The sequence below is a fragment of the Ambystoma mexicanum genome, chromosome 8 (genome assembly GCF_040938575.1).
Source record: "Ambystoma mexicanum isolate Mex_15411 chromosome 8, UKY_AmexF1_1, whole genome shotgun sequence".
NCBI classification, from domain to species: Eukaryota; Metazoa; Chordata; class Amphibia; order Caudata; family Ambystomatidae; genus Ambystoma; species Ambystoma mexicanum.
The window spans coordinates 1,021,856,597-1,021,877,273 of NC_090929.1; the positions used below are offsets into that span (position 1 = coordinate 1,021,856,597).

General features: G+C 47.1%; 1 protein-coding gene across 1 annotated transcript in view; it reads left to right on the plus strand.

Annotated features, from left to right (window-relative positions):
* Positions 1-7,279: 7,279 nt before the first annotated feature.
* The window catches only part of ADK (adenosine kinase), a 1,244,147-nt gene continuing 1,230,749 nt past the window's right edge, over positions 7,280-20,677 (plus strand). Inside the window, exon 1 of the mRNA XM_069610963.1 lies at positions 7,280-8,153. Coding sequence (XP_069467064.1) covers positions 8,080-8,153 — 74 coding nt within the window. The 5' untranslated portion in view covers positions 7,280-8,079. The remainder of the gene's footprint in view (positions 8,154-20,677) is intronic.

A 20,677-nucleotide genomic window follows, 5' to 3' on the forward strand; every position in this document is an offset into this window, starting at 1 on the left:
AGAGACAGGAAGAGCAAAACACAAATAGAAAGAGAGACAATGGTGGGCGAATGCGACGGCGAAGGAGGCATGGCGGGGCCGCCCCTTAGTGAGAGTTCTCGGCCAGCCTTCCCCACCTCGTCGGGGAAACAGGGCGGGCCCCCCTGGAAACAGGCGTAGCCAACACCGGAAAGGGGGGATGAGGAACTTAGAGAGAGAAAGGGACTATAAAGGCCAGCACGCCGGTGGCTTTCTCTCTCGGTCTGCTGCGTCCTTATTGAAACCAGATCGGAATTCGAATCATCCGTCTACTTTTCGTCGAAATTTGAGGGTGTTTGCAGCTCCCGGGCGTATAAGAAGTTTCCTGTGTTCAGGCAGCCGGAGTCTCCTGTTCCTGAAGGGGCGGCGGTCGAGTGAGGCGGTCACATTGCGGGCGAGTGCTAGAAGAGGTATGGATAGGTTTGCAAGCTTGAGGCTAGGGGAGCCGGCAGCTCGTGAGTCGCCGCATAACTATAGGGGCTACTGCGCAGTATCAAGGGCCAAGGGGCCGGTAATGCTGCGGCATCTCATGGTAGCTAGGCATGCAGGCCGACTCGCAGGCATTGTAGTGATGACGCGCGGTAACGCAGGGGAAAAAGAGTAGTACTATAGGACACAGGAGTAGGACGCAGGTTGGGGAGCAAAAGCAGGGTTGGGGGGCAAGTAGTGCACGGGCAGACCATTGTTTTAGCGATTGTGGGGGTGCCGTGAGCGTTCAGTGTGCCCACATGTGCGTGCGGACTGCAAATGGAATATTTGTCGGCCGCCGTGCCGCGAGCATGCTGCAGGGCCATCAGTGGCAGAGGTGGTCGTGGAAAAACCTCACTATGTTTTAACGGGAGGGGGAAAAAATGCTCACAACAGGTAGGGTGATCCCTCTTTCATTTTGTCGCTGGCGCCGCACAGGATGACTATAGCAAATTTCAATTTGTTTGCATGGCAGCCGCGCACACTGTTAAATGAACGTTGCGTGCATCATGCGAATGTTTATTGACCGCCGCGCCAATCAGAATATATTCGGCCGGGTTCTCGTTGGTTCTTTCTGGCAGTATGTATTTTCTTGTACGAGTCCCAAGGTTTCACAGTGCGCGTAAACAATAGGGGGTATTGCGCAGGATCGGGGGGCCAGAAATGCTGCGGGACATTATGGTGGCCGGGCATGCAGGCTGACACGCGGGCATCGCAGTGACGACGCGCGGTAAGGCAGGGGAAAAAGGGTAGTACAATAGTTGGGCCGTTCATGGGATCACAGGACACAGGAGTAGGGCACAGGTTGGGGAGCAAAAGCGGGGTTGGCGGGGCAGTTAGTGCACGTGTGTAACGTTGTTTTAGAGATTGTGGGAGGGGGGCCATGAGCGTTCGTTGTGCTTCATGTGCGTGTGGTTTGCAAATGGGAATGTTGTCGGCTGCAGTGCCGCGAGCATGCTCCAGGGCCATCAGTGGGAGAGGCGGTCGCGGAAAAGCCGCACTACGTTTTAACGGGAGTTGGAAAAATGCACACAACAGGTAGGGCAGTGGAATGCAGCCACCGTCAACGGGAGGAGGGTGGACTGGAGGGCAAGGGGTGCAAGGACCGGGCACCATATAATAGACCCCACTTTCATTTTGTCGTTGGCGCTGCGCCAGGATGACAATAGCCCATTTACATTAGTTTGCATGGCAGCCGCGCACACTGTTAAAAGAACGTACCCGCATCATGCCAATGTTTATGGGCCGCCGCACCAATTATAATGTATTCAGCTGTGTTCTTGTTGGTTTCATTCTTGCAGCATGTGTCGTACTGTATGAGTTCATGGTTTCACAGTGCCCATTGACGGGCCTGCGCTGCACGCGCTGCGTTAAGGAAGCATTGGGGCCACAGAGCATGTAACAGGCTGGGTGATTGCGTGGTTCATGCATGCAGTAGTGGTCGTTTCATTGAAGGAAAGTTGCATTGGGATCATGTCGCTGCATGTTTAAAAAATGTTGGCAAAGCCGTCGAACTACACATCCCACAATGCAAGACCGTGTCTTGATAAACGCGGGGGAGCGGCAGGTTTTCTGGTGGAGGGATGGGGGTGCTACAGGGCAACGTAGACAATTTGCCCATTTGTATGATTCAAATGTTACCATTAAAGGACAGTTTCATTCCGTGTGCATTAAGGGGGTGCTACGGGCAACGTAGACAATTTGCACACTTTCATGATTTAAATGTTAGCAGTAAAGGACAGTTTCAATCCGTGTGCATTAAGGAAAGTTTCTATTAGAGGACGTCGAACTTTACCATGTTTTGTTGCCGGAGGCTGCAACCAGGGCCCGATGGGCGAGGGCTAGCAGTAGGTTGTGCGTGAAGTCAATCTCGTGGCCTTTGTATGCGTTTTTCTGGTTTAGGCTATATGTTAGGCAAATGTGTAGCCACGGGCCTGCTTGTTTTAGGGAGGGATCAAAGTTTTAAGGTGCTCTACTTTGGAGCATGGTGTTTGATTGCAATTGAGGCAATTGGCAGAAGACCTGGGGGTACCTCTAGCGGGGGCAAAATCGCAAGGTCCCTGCACAAGATTAACATACCTAGGGATCGAAATAGACACAATCAGGGACCTGCCACTTGCCAAAAGGAAAAGATCATGGAATGCATTGCTGACATCAATGCGGCATTGTCAGGCGACAGGACGACTGTGAAAACTATTCAGTCACTTGTGGGCAAGTTTAACTTTGCAGCAAGGGTCATTCCGGCAGGAAGAGTTTTTGCAAGGCGATTATCAGCAGTAACTGGGGGGGCATCAAAGGGTGGCACAAGGTACGCATGAGCACAGGTTTGAAGGAGGATCTGAGGGTGTGGCTCGATTTCTTGAGAGACTTCAATGGGGTGTGCTTGTGGCAGTCCCCCTGGGTAGCATGTTCACAACTTCGACTCTTCACCGACGCAGCAGGTCGGGTGGGGTTTGGGGTAATTTTGGGTATTGAATGGTGCAGGGGAGACTGGCCGAAACCATGGAACAGGAAAGGGCTGTGTGAAAACATCAATGTTTTGGAATTGTTTTCAGTGGTTTTAGCTTTGCATATCTGGCCAAGCGAATTGGCAAACAAACGCCTAGTGGTTTGGTCGGACAACATGGAGGTAGTGCAGGCGGTGAAAACCCACTTGGCGCGGTGCCCTGCCACATTGTGTCTGTTGCGCCACTTTGTACGAAAATGCTTAACTATGAATATGGTAGTGAAAGCGCACCACATCCCCGGCAGTTATAACATAGCAGCTGACGCATTTTCTCGTTCGCAGATGCCGCGATTCTGGATGGCCCACCCACAAGCTCTGCCAACGATGACCCCATTCAGTGATCATCTTGGCAATTAGTGAGTTGGGAGAAGGCATGAGACAGCTAGCTGCAAGGTTACTGGCGGGAAGCACATGAGTCAGATACAAGCCAACTTCAGCACATTCCTCGAGATCAACAAAACCTTGGGTGGGGGGTTAGCGAGGAGAATGAGGTGGACTCCTTACTGCTATGGGCTAAGGGGGCGGGGAAATCAAGATTGTGGGTGGCGGCTCATCTCAGTGCAGTAGAATTTCACAGCCAGCTGGCGGGGAGTCACGACCCAACCAAGGGCTTTCTAGTAAGGGCGGCCCTTAAAGGATGGGACAGGGACAGGGGGCCACCTCAGACCAGGGGCGAGAGGAGACCCATTCACTTTGACCTTTTGAAAAAGGTCATGGCAGCAACAGGAGCGGTCTGCTACTCATGGTATGAACATATAATGTTCGAAGCATGTTTTGCTTTAGCCTTCTTCGAGGCATTACGGGTCAGCAAGCTGGTGGCCAGAGCCAAGGGTGACCATGAACACAGGGCTTTACTGGTTGGCGATGTGTCAATAAGGGAAGGGGCGCTACATGTCAACATCAGGATATCTAAAACGGATCAAGGCGCCAAAGGCAGTGAGCTGGTATTGGGTAAACTGGACCAGGAGGCTTTTTGCCCAGTTGCGACCATGGCAGCCTACCTAGCGGCTAGAGGTGGGGGGGGTCACCCTACTTGCTCATGCACGAGGATGGAACGCCTCTCATGCAGTTCCAATTCAGAAAGGTCTTAGCCGCAACTTTGGTCAAGGCTGGCGTTGACCCAGCTCCCTACTCTATGCATTTGTTCTGCATAGGGGCAGCAACAGCAGCACACAGGGAGGGTCTGGGGGACAACATTGTTAAAAAGATAGGGAGATGGGAATCGGACAAATTCAAGCTTTATGTCAGGTAGGACGATAAAGGGGGTATGGGGGCAGCCATCATGGGTGCAGGAAGCGTACCCTAAACATCTCGAAGTAGACTAATTACCTCCCCTGTTTCCACAGAAGCCACCCGGGTATGGGTCGTGGGACATTTGTTCGTGTCCAGAGAGCTGAAAGAGCAAGGACGGCGAATAGGGACGCCAACTGTCATGACCGGCTAGCCGCCGCTCTCCACCTGTAGTAATGTTCACTCTACCTACAGCGTAGTCAGGACCAACCTGTAACCCGGTCCGCATTAGCCACTGTAACTTGTTTTTTCTCTTTGCATATTCTCTGTACATACTGTTCTAGGTATATTTTACTCTTGTATGTAAATATTCAGAGCTTGGACCAATGTACGCTCTGTCTGTTGTACTATGATGTGCGTGCAACGATATGTAACCCTGCTGTACACATGATTATGCGCCCAGTTACCTGAGGGTTCGGATGCGCTTTATAAACAAACTAAACTAAACTAAACTAAACTTGGGCCTCCAACACACCCATATTTATTGAATCTCGAAGGCTGGTTTACACCGCAATCAGCTATGGGGTGCACTGGAAAAGGCGGCCCAGCATTACCCACCACCCGACATCTTGTTGCTTCACATAGGGGGCAACGACCTGGTGGCAAGAGGCAGAAGGGCATTGACAGCACTTATGAGGACGGTTCTTACACGGGTTGGGAGGGTCTTTCGGGGCACCGAGGTGATGTAATCAGAAATGATCGCTAGGCAAGAATGGAGGGGTGCATTGCGCCATGGGGCAATAGAGGTGGCAAGAAGGAAGGCAAACTGAAGGATGGGGGGTTACTTAAAAAGTAGAGGCATGGGATGGATCTGTCATGCACTGATCACCCTGAAAGTACCTGGTTATTTTGGGGGGGATTAGATGCATTTGTCGGATGTCGGCACTGCCCTCATGGCCATGGAGTGGAGGGATGCGTTGACAAATTCAGGGTGTACGTGAGGTTACAAAGGGGCAAAGGTGAGGCCGCACAAAAGAGACAGGAGGTGGGGGGAGGGAATGGGGGAACTTCTGACAGGTCAGGGGGAGAGCCCCCTCCCTTAAAAGCGAATGAGTGAATGCGAGCTAGGTGCAGCAATGCTGGGGGGGAAGAGACGGGGGTACTTGGGAAACAGAGAGAACGTCACATGGAGGTCAGTGGGGGCAGGAGTATGCAAGAGTATGGATCACAGGGAACTGAACGTGGAGGCAAAAGGGGGGGTCGGGCGTAAGAGAAGTGAACCGGAAGGGAGAGGAGGAGCGAGCCGCTGGGATGGAGGGTAAGGACTAGGGATAAACAGAACGGGGGGACACCATGGGTAAGATCAATGAGGATGGACTAAAGGGTGAGGGAACCGGGAGGGAGGAATGGAATGTAGGTGAAGCACAGCACTCTGGGACAGAAAGGTGAAACTGGAGCACTTGGCGCTAGAATCTGATGGTAGAAGGGGTAGGGTAAGGGAACCGTAACACCTCCGAGTTAGAGTTGGTGCCGAAAGTGGACGGGAGCACAGAGCAGAGTAGAAACATGTACTGTGATATTGGATACCGGAAAAGTGTCTGTGAGTTAGAAACGTGTACTGTGAATAAGGACACCGAAAAAAGGGTCTGGGGAATGTGGGCTGAGAATAAGGGCAACGGGGAAAGTGTCTGGAAAAGCCCAACACAAGCAATGAATGGCCATGGGTAGAGAGAAATTGGTAGTGAGTGCTGGGCTCAACCGGAAGGGTCCACCGGACACAGACGTGGGGGGGGGGGCATATACATACTTGCCAACATTCTCTGATCAAAAAGATGTAGGACTTTTCAAGTTTCAAAAATAATAATTTGCATAACAATTACATTACCATGAAATACAAAACATACATTGTTGGCACCATTGAAGCATTCTAAAATACACAACCCACCAAACAGCACATGGAAAGATGTTCAAATGTTAAAAATGTATAATTCTGAATGGTAAGATAACACCAAATTCAATTACCTAACTTCGCAGAAGGTAATTACACAGAGCTGGTAGGCAATGTTTGCCACTGCTCTGTAGCAGCAGCATGGGCAAAACATATGTATTCCTGCAGTGCAAGTTGAACACTGAATGACAGAGACTGATACCCCCCTCCGTCTGATAGGCAGATGCTGTGGGATGGTGTTACGCTCTGCCACTTTTCTTCACTGGTGGTTCACCTAAGGGTTGTACCAGCCAGAGTGCAGGGCAGAGTCATGTAGCTGTCTGGTCAGTGGATTGGTCTGAGCCCAATCAAAGTAATCACTTACCAGCCCACTGTATAGACAGACTAATTAATGTGTTGCATGCTTTGTCCTGAAGCCTGCCTTAGAGTCACATAAATGACCTGCCACTGTAAAAAGCAGTAGGATCTGTCACCCAAATCTGTAGGCAGTAGTAGCCTACTGCCTAAATCTGTAGGGTTGGCAAGTATGGATATACCTAAGAAGCCCCATTCGGCGTAGAAGAACCTGTGGTGTGGTGGATAGACGGATGCCTGTAAGATAACTCCTTGACTTTATGCAAATAAAGCTTGCTGTGGCATTGTGATTTCCAACTTAAAATTGTGTTTGGGTCTTTATTCATGGGGAATACATCACTGGGGGACCGGGGTCACATTAATGTGGCATGCAGGAATGGGTGTAAGGAGTGGAGGGGCGGCAATGGGATGCCCCTGCTAAAATAAATGGGTCAAAGCTTAGCCCCCGAGCAATTAAAGCCTAGACCAACGAGTACCTGGACTTTTCCCCCCATTTAAAGCAAAGATATCCGTCTAAGTGAATTGATGTACAGATTAATGTCCACGGCACATGTTCTGCAGACTCCCAGTATCTCGTTTCAAGCCTCAAGCTCCGCTTCCCAGAGCTGTGTCGTGGTATTTCGCGAGTCCGAGTAGGCGTGCGTAGATGTGTAAGGGAGCGTGGCCGTTCCTGAAGCTAAGGGTCGCCACAGCTCCAGCTAGTCAGAGCCTTACCACTCAATATAACTCAAATATAGATCACGAGTTGGCAAAGTACGTTACAGTGACCCCCGCTGCAAGTCACGTGATGGGGAGAACGCATTGCTAAGGTCCGTTTCTCAAATGGGAACTAGACACTAGCCAGCCCAGGTTGCTTGGCGACCTCCACCGCTGTGGGAGGAGAGGGGGCCGAGAGGGGAAGTGCGCGATGGATTGTGGTTGAACAGATGGGGGCAAAGGGGGAGAAGGGCAGAGGGCGGGAAAAGGAGAGAGATACAGGAGGGGTTGAGTCGGAAGGTGAGGGAGGAGTATTAAGACAAGTTGAGATTTGAGACGCGAGGGAGGCAGACACGAGAGAGAGGAATCTTGTAAAGGCAGAGAGAGCTGCATGGAGAAAATAAAGCTGAAGACGCGAGAGAGTCTGCTTGTCTGACAAGGAAGAGACAGTTTGAGGGAGTAAGGACGGCTTGTAGGACGGCTTGTAACCCTAGACGAAAAGCGAGACCATTATATAAGTGTTCAGCCGAGTGGAGCAGCACAGTGATAGAGGGACAACTTCCCGAAAGAAAAAGGCAACCGGAGTGCGCACAGCAGAGGCAAAGCCAGTGACAGTGGGATCTGGCTTGCGGGACCAGTGGAGTTGTCGAAAACGAGCAAGACAGGGGGATAGAAACAACAAGAGGAAGCGAAAAAGGCAACGCGTGACTGCCATACAAAATAACACCGCAAGAGAGAGGTGCAAAGCAGTAGAGTGAGACTAAAGGAGGCAGAGCGAGCAAAAGTGCCTAACACGTGTACAGGCAAAGACAGGGACCGAGGCTAACGATAAACTTAGCTCAGGACACTCTTTCTCACCATGAGGATGGCTTCGGAGGAGCCCCAGGCCAAGAAGATCAAGTTGGACGAGAATGAGAAATCCCTGGAGTGTGGGTAAGGGTTTTTAAAGCTTTATTCTGGATCGTGTGTTCGGCGTTAATGCATTGGTGGGAAAACATATGGTTGGTGCCAGAGCTATAAACATGTGAGGTGCTGTGGCCAAAGAAAATATGTTATGAAGAGAGGCAATGAGTTAATTAAATTGCAGGAAAAGTGTGGGAGGCGAGCGAGACTACACTCCGAAGCATAAGACGCTTACTCAATAAGGAAGCCGGCGTCCTTTGCTCCAACTCTCTGATCTCAGTATTGGTAAAATTAGATTGCTCTAGACGTGCTAAAGGGCAACCAGCTCCTGCTGAAGACAATAGCCTTGCCGTTTCCCTGTACATGCAAAACGCCCAACCTCACTACCAGAATTAGTGACTTACTAAGTTGTCACAGCTTCCTGGCAGGGACAGTCACCCCCCTCGGTCAAAACCCCCTTATATCCTGTGATGTGGTGGGGTTCTATGGGATCTTACAATACCACAAATTGGGTCATCAAGGCAATATTTTGACATCTGTGGTCTGGTCTAATTCAGTCTGTTACTGTTCTGTGTGGTTCTTAATTGGCGTCCCTGCAAAGTGCGCCAAGAAGTGTGGCAGTCCGTGAGAAGAGATATATTCTGGCAGACTAGGGGGTGAGATCTGCAATCTGAGGTGGTACTAAGTAATATGGCTTCATTGATATGGGACTTTATGTTGGAGTACTTAGTCATTGTGGCCTTGTTTACCATTTTGAAACAGTGTAATGAAGATTACTCCTGCATACTGCTCAGGGAGTCTTGTCCTATTAAAGACAAGGAGGCGCGCATTATGCTTTAACTACACTGGATACGTATACAATTGCAACATTGCACCAATTTTGCCACGCCCCCAGTCACAAATATGGCACGCACAACGTGAACCCCTCTACATAATTGGGACCTTTCATGACCACCTCAACAAGATGGGTTCACATTTTCTAAAGATGAATTCTGATGAACTAGTATCTTGATCATTGGTAATACACAAGACCCTGAGTGGCCATATATATGGCATTTTTCGTAGCCCAGGCCCTACCCTTTCTCCTTCAAATATAGTCAAGACTATCGCAGTCTATTTGGATTCCAATGTTTTTGATCCCCAAGAATGGTATCTTGGTAAAAACAATATTCTTTAACATTTCTTTATTTGCCTTTCCCTGTTCAGGTCCAAGCTGTCCTTTACCTCATCCATCCCTTTGATTATGCCAGTGCCTTTAGGGCTGCCTTGGTCTGCAATAAACAATTGCTTTAAAATGCAGCCGAACAGATTCTCACAAATTCCCAACGTGCACAACCACATGTCTCCAGTTTAGAGAGCTCTTCATTATAAGGCTCCCGGTGTTAGGGAATTAATTTTTTCACCTTTGTCGTCTGTCCATATTTATTTTTTGGTCATTTTTTCTTTCGGCATTTATACACCACTTTTTTAAAAATAATAAAACAGATGGATAAATACTAAGAAAAATCGTATCCACTTTTATTTTTTGCTATGTAAAAAAAATAAGTCGTAACTAGTATTTTTTTCCAAATTCATTTACATGGAAAAACACATTAGCATTTGGATTCCTATAATGGGATGTTCCTAGAGCAGTGTTGCTGCAAGAGTCAAGCGTTACATATCTTCAGCCATTTAAACAACTTAAAAAGGGTTTGTATTCCTCCTTTAACCTTTCTGGTATGTAACTTTGCACAGCCACTCATGTTTGCCCACTTAAAGACTCAACCACGAGACATGCATTTACGTTTTTATACAATAAATACTGAAAGAAAAGAGTGATTTCCGTCTGTATTTATGTGTAAAAATCAGAAACAGTGAGCCTTAATTAAAACCAGACCTCAAGATTCACAGTAGTCACTGGCAACTGATAATTCACTCTTGGCGAGTAAGAAATGCTGTGTTGTCATTCATACAAGGATTGGGGTGAGTTTTATGCCTGGCTAGTAGTTTGTAAGCAATAAAGTACCCCTAGTGCCAGCCTCGTTCCTCTATTCGTCATGGAACCCCTCAGTGACTTGCAATATGCTTTTTACGTATGGTTTGGGTATTTTATTCCTTATAATACATTGGTATTGCAAGAGATCTTTTGGTTGCTGATAATATAATCTATGTTGAATCTGTTTGGCATAAAAGAAAAGAATGTGCAGCTTCTAATGTGCTGCACAAAACAGTTTAAAGCTGTTTAATAAAATGCATCTAAAAACCATTTTTGTTTTGTGCTTTCAAATAAGCAATAACCTGTAGATTCTTGCTCTCAAATGTTAAACTGCAGCATTTCACAACATAATCATACTGCCATATCATTCCTTATCAGGTAATGGCTGTAAAGTGTCCCAGAAAGAGAGTTTTACAACAGACATTTGTAAAGCCTGTCACTGCTTTAAGTGCTGAAGTGGCAGCTGGAATTCTTCTCTGTGCTGGCTCAAGCAGCCGGCATTGTGACATCACAACTGAAGCATAATAACTGATTAGAGAGCAGTAGGGATGACATTTTCTTATTACAGGTCAGTAGTGATGTTACAACTGGACATTATTTACAGGCTTTTATACTAGCATTGCAGACTGCCATTTATTGTAACAGTATACTTATGACCAGGTTTATATATTTGACCTGCTTGAGTGGGGTACTAGAAATGTACATTCCCACCACCCCCTCTGCGCCACCTTTCAAAAAAAGACATACCCATGGCCGGCAGCCAGAGGCGTAGCCGGGATTGTCTAACAAGTGGGACTTGAAGCTAATATAGTTGGGCCCACCGCAGTGACATTTACATCTGGAAATGCCCACACAGAACTGCTGAATGGGCATTTACAGATTTTTGTTGGGCCTGGCCCATTCAGGCCCTACCCAGTCTACGCTTCTGCAGCCAGCATGTGATTTCGATGATTGCGGATAATTATTCTGATCAGGTTTGAATAAACCTAATCCTAATAATTATATTGTTACAATACATGGTAGTATGCAATACCAGTATACAATCCTGCAAATAATGTTCTTATTATAGTTGTAGCACTTCATGCTATTCTTTCCATGTCCAACGGCTGTAATAATGGCAAGCTTTATTTTCAAATGTAATGGTATGCAATTTATCGGCCTTGGAAGGATGAAGGGTTGAGTCAGCTGGGCTAGGATTTGATCTTGTGAAGTCCGTACTAGCCACAGGTCAGAGGCAAGAGCTTAACTCGTGAGATATGCTGACTCTCACTGGCAACATTGGCTGCCACTCACAAATGGAGTGCCATTTCAGACGTGAACACACATGCATACAAATCTTTCTCCTATATCAGCCCCTTGTTCTTGAGGGGGAACACGCTCCAACCTCCAAGCACGGCACAAACCTAGCTTCGGGAAGCAACGGAACCCTTTACAATCCTAGGGGAAGAACACAGCGAGGGAAGCAGCTGTTCTAATCTCGTGGCTAGAGTATCCTAGCAAGGGTTATTAGTACTGGAAGCTGTTTAGCTCTTGCTTATGCCCTACAAGTGCCTGGTAAACTTGACGCCAAATGCTACATTGGACTCCCACCATCTTGCGCCAATTAAACATATGACATTAATTCAGTGCATTTGGAAACATGTATAAAGGAGCATTAGGAAGCATCAAGACATTTAAAGCACAATGGTCCCTATATTGGGCCTTATCACGAGTTGGGCGGCAGCCCTTTAAATGTGGTGGTAACGCTATTAATGCGGAATTAGTGCAGTGCTATTGGCACCGAAAAGGAATGGAGAATACCCATTACCGCCCAACTCGTGATGAGGCCCATTATGGCCAAAAAGTTATAGATTGTAACTCATGTAAGTTAGATTTGTAGTACGCTATGTATCGGCTTCTCCACCTCCAGAGGTAGATCATGCCTACTGGCCATGCCTGATACCCAGGAGTTGCTGTAAGCGCTTGCACATTACATCTTTATTTTAATCTTCCTTGCCTAAGGTCAGACTGATACCGTTTTGCTAAGAACCAGCAACTTCCTCTTCCTTACACATTACCACCTGCCTCCATCAGGGTTTTCAATTCGATCTTGACCGAGCTGTGCCTTGTCCACGGATTCTCTCCTGACTCGACTTGCTGCTGTCTCTGCCATGTCAACGTTAACCTTCAGTGCCTGTAGGCTTTGAAACAACAAAGACACAAAAGTAGCCCACATGATACAACAGTGCTGCTGACCAAACCCTTTGTTTTTATTCTCTTCCAGCTTTCTAAACTTTTAGCTCGTGTATATGTGACCTATTGCCAGCAATAGCTGAAACTTACTTCATCACTCAATGTATTCTAATGCTGTAACGACCTATGTTTTGATTCTGTCAACATGTATCTGTAACAATGTAACTAAAAATCTACACTGTTAACTTCGCCTTCTTACATTTTCCTGCAACAGCGCCTGGATGCCTATGGGCTGTAGTGCGCTTTACAAATTAAAATAAATAAATAAACGAAATGTTTTCAAATATTAATGATATAAAATATACAATTTTTTTTTAGCAGCAAGTTAGAGAGTATATTTTTCAGTTTGTGGAAAATGGAAGAGAATGGCGCCCACATCGTTTCTGCCTTTCCGTTGGAGGGATCTGTGTCCTGTATGTCGGTCACATTGCAACCCAATAATGCACTAATAACTCGTTCTGCTGTCTTACTGGGATGGGAAAATCGGACCTCCAGTGTACAAAAATACATTTGCGAAAGGCACATTAGCACCCCGAGCTATCTTTCATGGATTGCAACATACACCGAACTATTTTATCACTTTTATTTTAACTTTTTTTTCGATTTACAAAAAGAGCTTTCATCGGAATGTTCTCCCTTTTCATGTCCGATATGTTTATTAATATTTAAAAAAGTGGTTTGCGTTCATTATGCCATACCTTTTTAGTTACATATGCTTTTCAGGCCAAGGTGCCACCCGCAAACATTGTTTCGTGCTTTTATAGTGCTCCCCTCGAATTCTCATCCCACTTGAGTTGAGGCACTGCTGTGAAGATTGTAATGTCCTCTGAAGGGGCTAGTCCGGCGGGATAGGAAGTCGTGCAAACTCTTTCCTTCCATGGCAAAATAAGATGGTCCTTTTTTTTTTTTTTAAAGGTAGTTTTTGTTACACGTGCAAGCTGGCTTAGCTCTGTGACCAGTTGTCTTAAACTAGAGGTCAGCCACGTGGCTCAGGTCCACCACTCTAACTGTGTTGCAAGCCTGACAAGTTGACTTGCACAATCTTTCATCATCTGCTCTGCTCTACTCCACGTCCTCTAACTGCTTTCGAAGACTGCCTCGAAGGACCCTGCGGAGCTGGCTACATGTAGAGACAGTCTGGTAGCTTCAGACTGTATTGTAAGGGCCTGGAAGCCGCCATTAAGTGCCGGTGCCAAGTGTACTTTGACACTATGTGCTGCGCTGGCTCCTGCTCTAATAATAACTTCCAAGGACAGTACAGAGAGGTGCAGAGGCAAGAAGGGCAATGCCACCCGCTGATTGGATATGCACTCCTCCCCCATCCCCAGAAACGTCATGAGGGACAGAATTGTTTTTCTGATGTTTGTTTTGATTAACTCGTTGTTTTCTCGGTGGTTTATTCTAAGTTTTGTTTTTTTTTGTTTTACTCCTTTCCGTGGGCTGCAAGATTTCGGGAGCAGCTATAGGCACGTTATAAATGCCATGCGGCATCCAGGCCACGTTAACAAATATTTTGTTGTAGTTTATCTCTGAGTGCTGGTGACATCACTGATCCTGGAATGTTGTGATGTCAGTGGGTGTGGCGTGCTATGGTGTTATGTTTTGTACAGGAGTTCCAACAGTTATAGTTGGAGAGTGTAAACTGGCATGGAGGGACGTGCTGGTGTCTTCCTGGCATATATCTACCAATAAACCTACAAGTAACTTACTTGCTGGTCCGGGTGTTCGTTTCAGGTATCACGTTATTTCACTGGCGACAAGGATGGGATCCTGTCATCGAGGGGACAGCAACTGAGCCAGGAACATCACCCTCCAGTTGTTCACGTTCGAGTGGTTTCAGCCAGCAGTCTTAGCTCCAGTAACAGGGATCTGGGGGGGCTACATTTCAGCAGGCCGGGTGGTGCTGAAAGGACTAAACTTTACCTATGTGCTGTGTTGGGAGCTGCGCAGCTGTGAGTCCGGGGTGACGGGAGCTCTGAGGCGGTGCCCTGAGTTTGTGCTGAGCCAGCGACCGGTTTGGCTGAGGACCGGTCCCGTTGTGGTGGCGCAGGAGAAGGACAAGGGGTTTTGCGGGTTGGAAGAGACCCGTGGCCGGAAGTGGTCTGGCGGAGGAAGAGGCATACTGTGCTGTGCTGTCATGAGCAGCTGTAGCGTCTGAGTCTGCACGTAGCCTGTATTACAGGGGCGCTCAGGACTATTCCATCCTGAAGTGTGGGAGAGTAGAGGAATTGTGTTATTGTCCACTGGTGTGGCTGGAGGCCGGGCGGTCCAGTCGGTAGGAGGCAAGTCGTGAACAGCGGTAAGCGGTAGACAGTAGTGGACGTCTGCTGTATGCCGGAGTGGCCAATGGGGCCGTGAGTCCTGGGTGAGGGTGTCCGTGGCCATAGAGGGCACTGGTGAGGTTATTCACTGCTATGGACTGCGAGCAGGTCGCCGGAGGACAGAGTGTCTGAGATAGGCATTCCAGCGTAGACGGCTGGAACGCAGAAAGCAACTGGAGCGCCGAGGTAGTGTGGAACGTGCCCTGTGTGTGAAGAGCAATGGTCAGAGTTGTGCTGTTTATCTGTTCCGCGCGGGAGGTGGCACAATGTTGCAATGCCTCACAAGGAGGAATTGCCTTGCTGGTTTCGCGAGGAAGGGACTTGGGACAACGCACTGTGCCAGTAAGGTGGGCGTAGTTTTCCATTTTTTTCTTTGCTCTGTGTGGCAGTGCTTTCCGGAGCCCGGGACGGGTCCGTTTGTGACTGCTGGGAGTTCCATGCGAGAAGGACAGTTGTCATTGTTGTGCAACAGTTGTAAGTAACATGTGTATGGCCAGTCAGTGTGGTGTCTCGTCATGTGTTGTGGCCTGTATGTAGCTCACCGGTGTATCTGTGTTAAGGGCCAGTATGGATGTGTTGTGTTTATGTTGCGGCCTGTGTGTGTTGTTTGAGTGGAATGCGTTTATAATACGATTATACAATTTTGTATTTGGTATTTAACCTGATTTTATTGTAGGTGGCTTGGACTATGAGGGACTTGGACTTGTGGGTTGCGGGTTTGAGTTTTCCATTTTGCATTGTGTTCACAAACGAAATGCTGGATTGTTTGTGCTTTATAATATTTTTCCTTGCAGATGGGGCTGAAATGGTCTTTCTGACCTGGACTTGCGGGTGGGTTTCGTACTCGTGGGTGCAGGTTCCTCTTTTGTTGTTGTCCAGCTATAGGAGTTCCCTGATTCATTATAGAAAGTCATTTTCCTACATGGAGAACTGGATTCTTTTTTCGTCGTCCAGTGAGATTACACTGTGCTATGATTAAATGTATCATCGGTCTAGTGCGTGGTGAGAGGGTGTGTGGATGATGCATATTCGGGTTCTGGTGTGAGGTGTTGGCCTTACTCGATTAAGAGGTCCCACATCGTGGTATGACAGTGAGGTTGTACTGCGGTTGGTGCAGTCGGGCAGGGGCTTGAGGCCCTGAGGAGGAGTTGTGTAGTTTGTTTGTTTTATTCATTTGTAATGCGCGGCAGATCCAAGGGTAACGGGCGCAACAGTCAAGAAGATGCAAAGCTTAGGTTACAAGGTAGTAAAGGTTACATACAAAATACAGGATACAGATATCACAAGTAGTAGGCATTTATAATTTACAAGACATAGTTATATAGTAGGGGCAGTAAATATACAGGTGCCGGATGGTAGTAGGGGCAGTATATATACAGTCCTAGTATAGTAGGGGCAGTAAAATATCCAGGTGCCGGATGAACATTATCTCCTCAACCAGGAGGGCAGAGTGAAGAGATCCAAGGGTCAGAAGGAGCAGGCTCAAGGTATGTAAATACTGGGTAGTCTGGGGATATTTGTGCACCAATGGGCTAATCATTGGTAGACTTCAGCAGGTTGATGTAGTTGGTTCTGAATTTCAGAAAGGGCTGTTCCTCACGTAGAGGGTTATGCAGTGAGTTCCATAGTTGGGCTGCTTGAACCTGGAAGCTGCTACCCCCCCACCTTAGTTAGCCTAAATCTTGAAATGATGAGGCTATTGGCATTAGCGGTTCTAGCTGGGCGCATATGGTTTCTTTTTGCAAATTTATTGGTCAGATAGCTCGGTGCGGCGTTGTTTAAGGCTTTGTGATCCAATGACGCTACTTTGAGGTGGATTTTGCTTTGGGTAGACAGCCAGTTGTTTTGCGTCTGATCTTTGAAATGTGTGATCTTTTAGAGATACCGAGGGCGGCTCGCAGGGCGTTGTTTTGTAGAATTTGAATGCGGTGGGTGATGGATTTATTTGCTCCAATGTAGAGGGCATTACAATAGTCGAGCCTCGAGAGGATTAGTGCTCTCGCTAAGATGAGGCAGTTGTCAGATAGAAAATGCTTGCCAGCTCTGATAAGCTTACAGGTGTAAGCGGTAGCAGATGCCAGGGACTTGGCCTGTTTGTCGAAAGAGAGAGTGGCATCCAGATAGAATCCAAGTGTCTTCACTTCTTTAGACACCCTGATGATATTGCCATCAATTTCAAATTAAGTGTAGTCCTGGCTAAGTTTTTTAAGGTTGGGGTGCGTCCCCTGGATGATGAGCTCTGTTTTATCATCGTTCAGGCATAGACCGTGGTTTGTCATCCATGCCTGGACGATGGTATACACGCTGTTCACCAAGGCCAAATCCTTACCATAATCCCCAGAAAGTGGGAGGAGAATCTGGGTATCATCTGCATAGTTAGTGTAGGTGAAGCTGAGAAGGTCCAGATCATCGAAAATGAGCTTGGTGAATATGTTGTACAGAGTTGGGGAGACACACGATCCCTGAGGAACTCCGCACAGGATGGGGATTGGGTCGGCCGCTGCCGAAGGGGAGAATACCCTCATAGTCCTGTTGCTAAGAAAGGATTTGATCCAGGTTATAGCCTCACTGGAGAAATGTGCAGCAGAGTCTAAGTGACTGCAAAGTACCCCATGGTCCACGAGGTCAAATGCTGCCAAGAGGTCCAGCAGTAAGAGGAGGGCCATTTTTACTTTATCTCTTAGTTCGTCTATGTGTGCCTTCAGGTCAATGAGGGCGGTCTCTGTGCCGTGTTGAGGGCGGAATCCTGATTGGTGCTCTCCTAGGAGTTTGTGTTGATCCAGGAAACTTTGAATTTGATTATAGGCAATCTTATCCAGAATTTTAAGCAGAAAGGGGACTGTCGTAATGGGACGGTAGTTTGTGGGTATAAGAGGGTCTAGCGTTTGCTTTTTAAGCAGTGGTAGTACGCAGGATTGTTTTAGATTGGTGGGCACTGTTTCAGACGTGAATGAGAAATTGACACGTTTTGCAATAAATGGAGATAGATCCCTAGCAGCATCTTTTATGAGCTGGGCAGGACAGGTATCTCCCTGACAGTTTGAAGGCTTTAGAGAGAGGATGACTTTTTCCACCTCAAGGGTGGAAGTTTTAGAAAATGTAAATCGTGTTGCTGGGTCCTATACCTTTAGGGCAGGGTCTATAATTGGGTTATTGGTCTTAGGTGGCTGTGTAAGGGAGGCTTTCTTATTTGCTATTTTTGTTTGGAGTAAGGAGATTTTATTTGATAAGGCTTGCTGGATATCGGAGCACCAAGTTTTATCTTTAGAGTATATTTCTGGAATGGGGATGGGTGACTCTAGTTCCTTGAGGATGGTGAACAGTTCTCTCATGCTTGAATTGGCATTGGCGATACGCGTGTTGAATGAGTTTTGTTTGGCCAGATAGATTTCTTTTTTATAGTGGGAGGAGATTTCTGTTAGTTTTTTTTTGTGATCTTCTGAAGGGGTAAGCCTCCATGCTGTTTCGCAACTCCTCTTGAGTAGTTGCAAGTCCTTTAGTTCAGGAGTGAACCATTTGTTTAAGTGAGATTTAGGTTTACTTTGTCTAAGTTTCATAGGTGCGATATTGTCAATTGTAGTTAGCATAATTTTATTATATTCCTTGACTAATGTTTCTGGGTCTAAATGAGCCTCTAAACCATTAAGGATGGGTAGAATGGCCGGGATTACTTTGTCTATGGTGATGCTCTTTTTATTTCTTGTTGGACAAGGCAGGGCCATGATTGATACTGGAGGAGGTGGTCTGGAGGTAGATAATTCAAATGACAAGAAGAAATGATCAGTTCATGGTTGGGGGATGATGGCTTTGATGTTGGCAGTGCAGTTGTAGTCTGCTAGCCAATCAAGGATTCTCCCTTTGATATGAGTAGGTTCTATAGTTTTTTGCATTATACCCAGGTTAGCAAGGGAGTTTGCAATGATAGTGGCATTTTTATCTGAAGGGTTGTTGAAACCCAAGTTGAAGTCCCCTAGGACAAGTAGTTGGGAGGAGGTTTTAAGGTTATTAGAGAGTAAGTTATGGAGGTCCTCCTCGAATGTCCCTATGGGTCCAGGTGGTCTATAGATGAGGTGGATAGTCAATGTTTGGGAGCTAGCCAAAGGAAGTTTGATGGTGAGTGTTTCGCATGAATCGGAAACTGTTGTAGGCGCAATCCTCATACCTAGGCTAGACTTAACAATGTTAGCAATACCGCCGCCACGTGTATTGGTTCTGTCTTGTCTAAGTATTGTGAAGTCTTCTGGGATTGCTAAAGAGAGTAGAGAGAGTAGGGGTCCTGCAGCGTCATGCAGCCAAGACTCTATGATGGCGATGAAGTCCAGGTTGTTGAGCACTATTAGATCGCAGATGTCTGTTGCATGTGCAATCAGGGATCTTGCATTTATTAATCCCCCTTTGAGGGGTAGGGCTGTCAGATGAGACAGTCCAATTTTAGAAGAGGTGGGGAGAGGTCTACGGCTATTGAGATGGACGATATTGGCCTTCTGGATGTTGGTTCTTTTGTTGGAGGGAGGTAGTGTTCTAGTTAGAGGCTCATGGAGTTTCAAGAGTCTGGCTCTCAACCTAGAATTTCTGTGGACAAGACTACATGGGTTGCTAGGAAGTTCAATTGGGGGGTTTGGATGTGGATGTTCCATACTGGTATCAGTAGATAGGATGGTCATGGAAAAGTTGTGTAAGCCTCTCATGAGCGCTGTGGGGTACCTGTTGTGCTCTCTTGGGAGGAGGATAATTAGAAATAAATACACTAGCAGGCTGCCGGGTGTGCTAGGCATGATGTGGGGCTAGATTCCCATAGAAGCAGTGAGCTAAGTAGGCTGCTTCAGATGGGCAGAGGGTTCAACATGGGCCCAATGAGCTACAGTGCCTAAGGTTCGAGTACAATGGCTAAAGGTTCAAGTACAAAGGCACAATGGGCAGGGTTCAGGATAGTCATAATAAGCTGCAGTGTCTGGGTTCAAGTATAAAGGCACAATGGGCAAGGTTCAGCAAAGGCACAATGAGCTGCAGTGACTAGGTTCAAATACAAAGGCAGAATGGGCTGCAGTGACTAGGTTCAAATACAAAGGCACAATGGGCAGGTTCAGCTTAGGCACAGTGAACTGCAGTGACTAAAGGTTCAAGTACAAAGGCAAAGGTTCCATTACAAAGGAACAATAGGCAAGGTTCAGCAAAGGCACAATGAGCTGCAGTGACTAGGTTCAAGTACAGATGCGCAATGGGCAGGTTCAGCATGGGCACAATGAACTGCAGTGGCTAAGGTTCAAGTACAAAGGCATAGGCACAATAGGCTGCAATGATTAAATTACGCACTAGTACAATGGGCAAAGTTCAACGTAGGCACAATGAGTTGCACTAACTAGGGTTCAGGTAGCGTAGGTACAGTAGTCTGCAATGGCAATGTTGCGCAATGGTACAGGTGGAAAAAAAAACATGGGCTCAGTAGGCACTAGTGACTGAGTTACATACAACACAGTGGTCAGAGAATAGCATGTGCTTGCAAGCTGACCGGAGCATTGGCTGGGCAGGGGTAGCACAGTGTGACTCATAGTTGAGTTGTAGTGTGCAGTCCTGTACAACTATCTGGAAACTGGTTACAACATATGTAGGGAGAGGCTTAATGAGACAAAGTGAGGCAGTCTTGGGGTGGTAGTGTTTTGGTAGTGTTTTGGGAGACAGTCTTGGGGTACTGCAGTGAAATTTGGTGGTGGTTAGTGTGGGTTATGGAAGCTTGGTTGTTGCCAGGGGTCCCATTTCTGAAGTATCCAAGGGACAGCAGGTAAATCAAACAAGATTTATTTACATTAAGGTCATAAACCTGGCGCCCTGCACTGTGACTCAATTACTCCCTTATCGACTCCATTCGCTCTCCAACCGCCCGATCGAATCCTTTCATCCAAATCCAAACATTCCACACGTTCACGCAGTGTAGGGAGCCAGGACAAAGTAAACATACCAATAAGAATACAACAATTTCCATATTGGTTAGTTGCTCCTCTGTGGGCAGTTTTTGGGGCGAGGTGGTC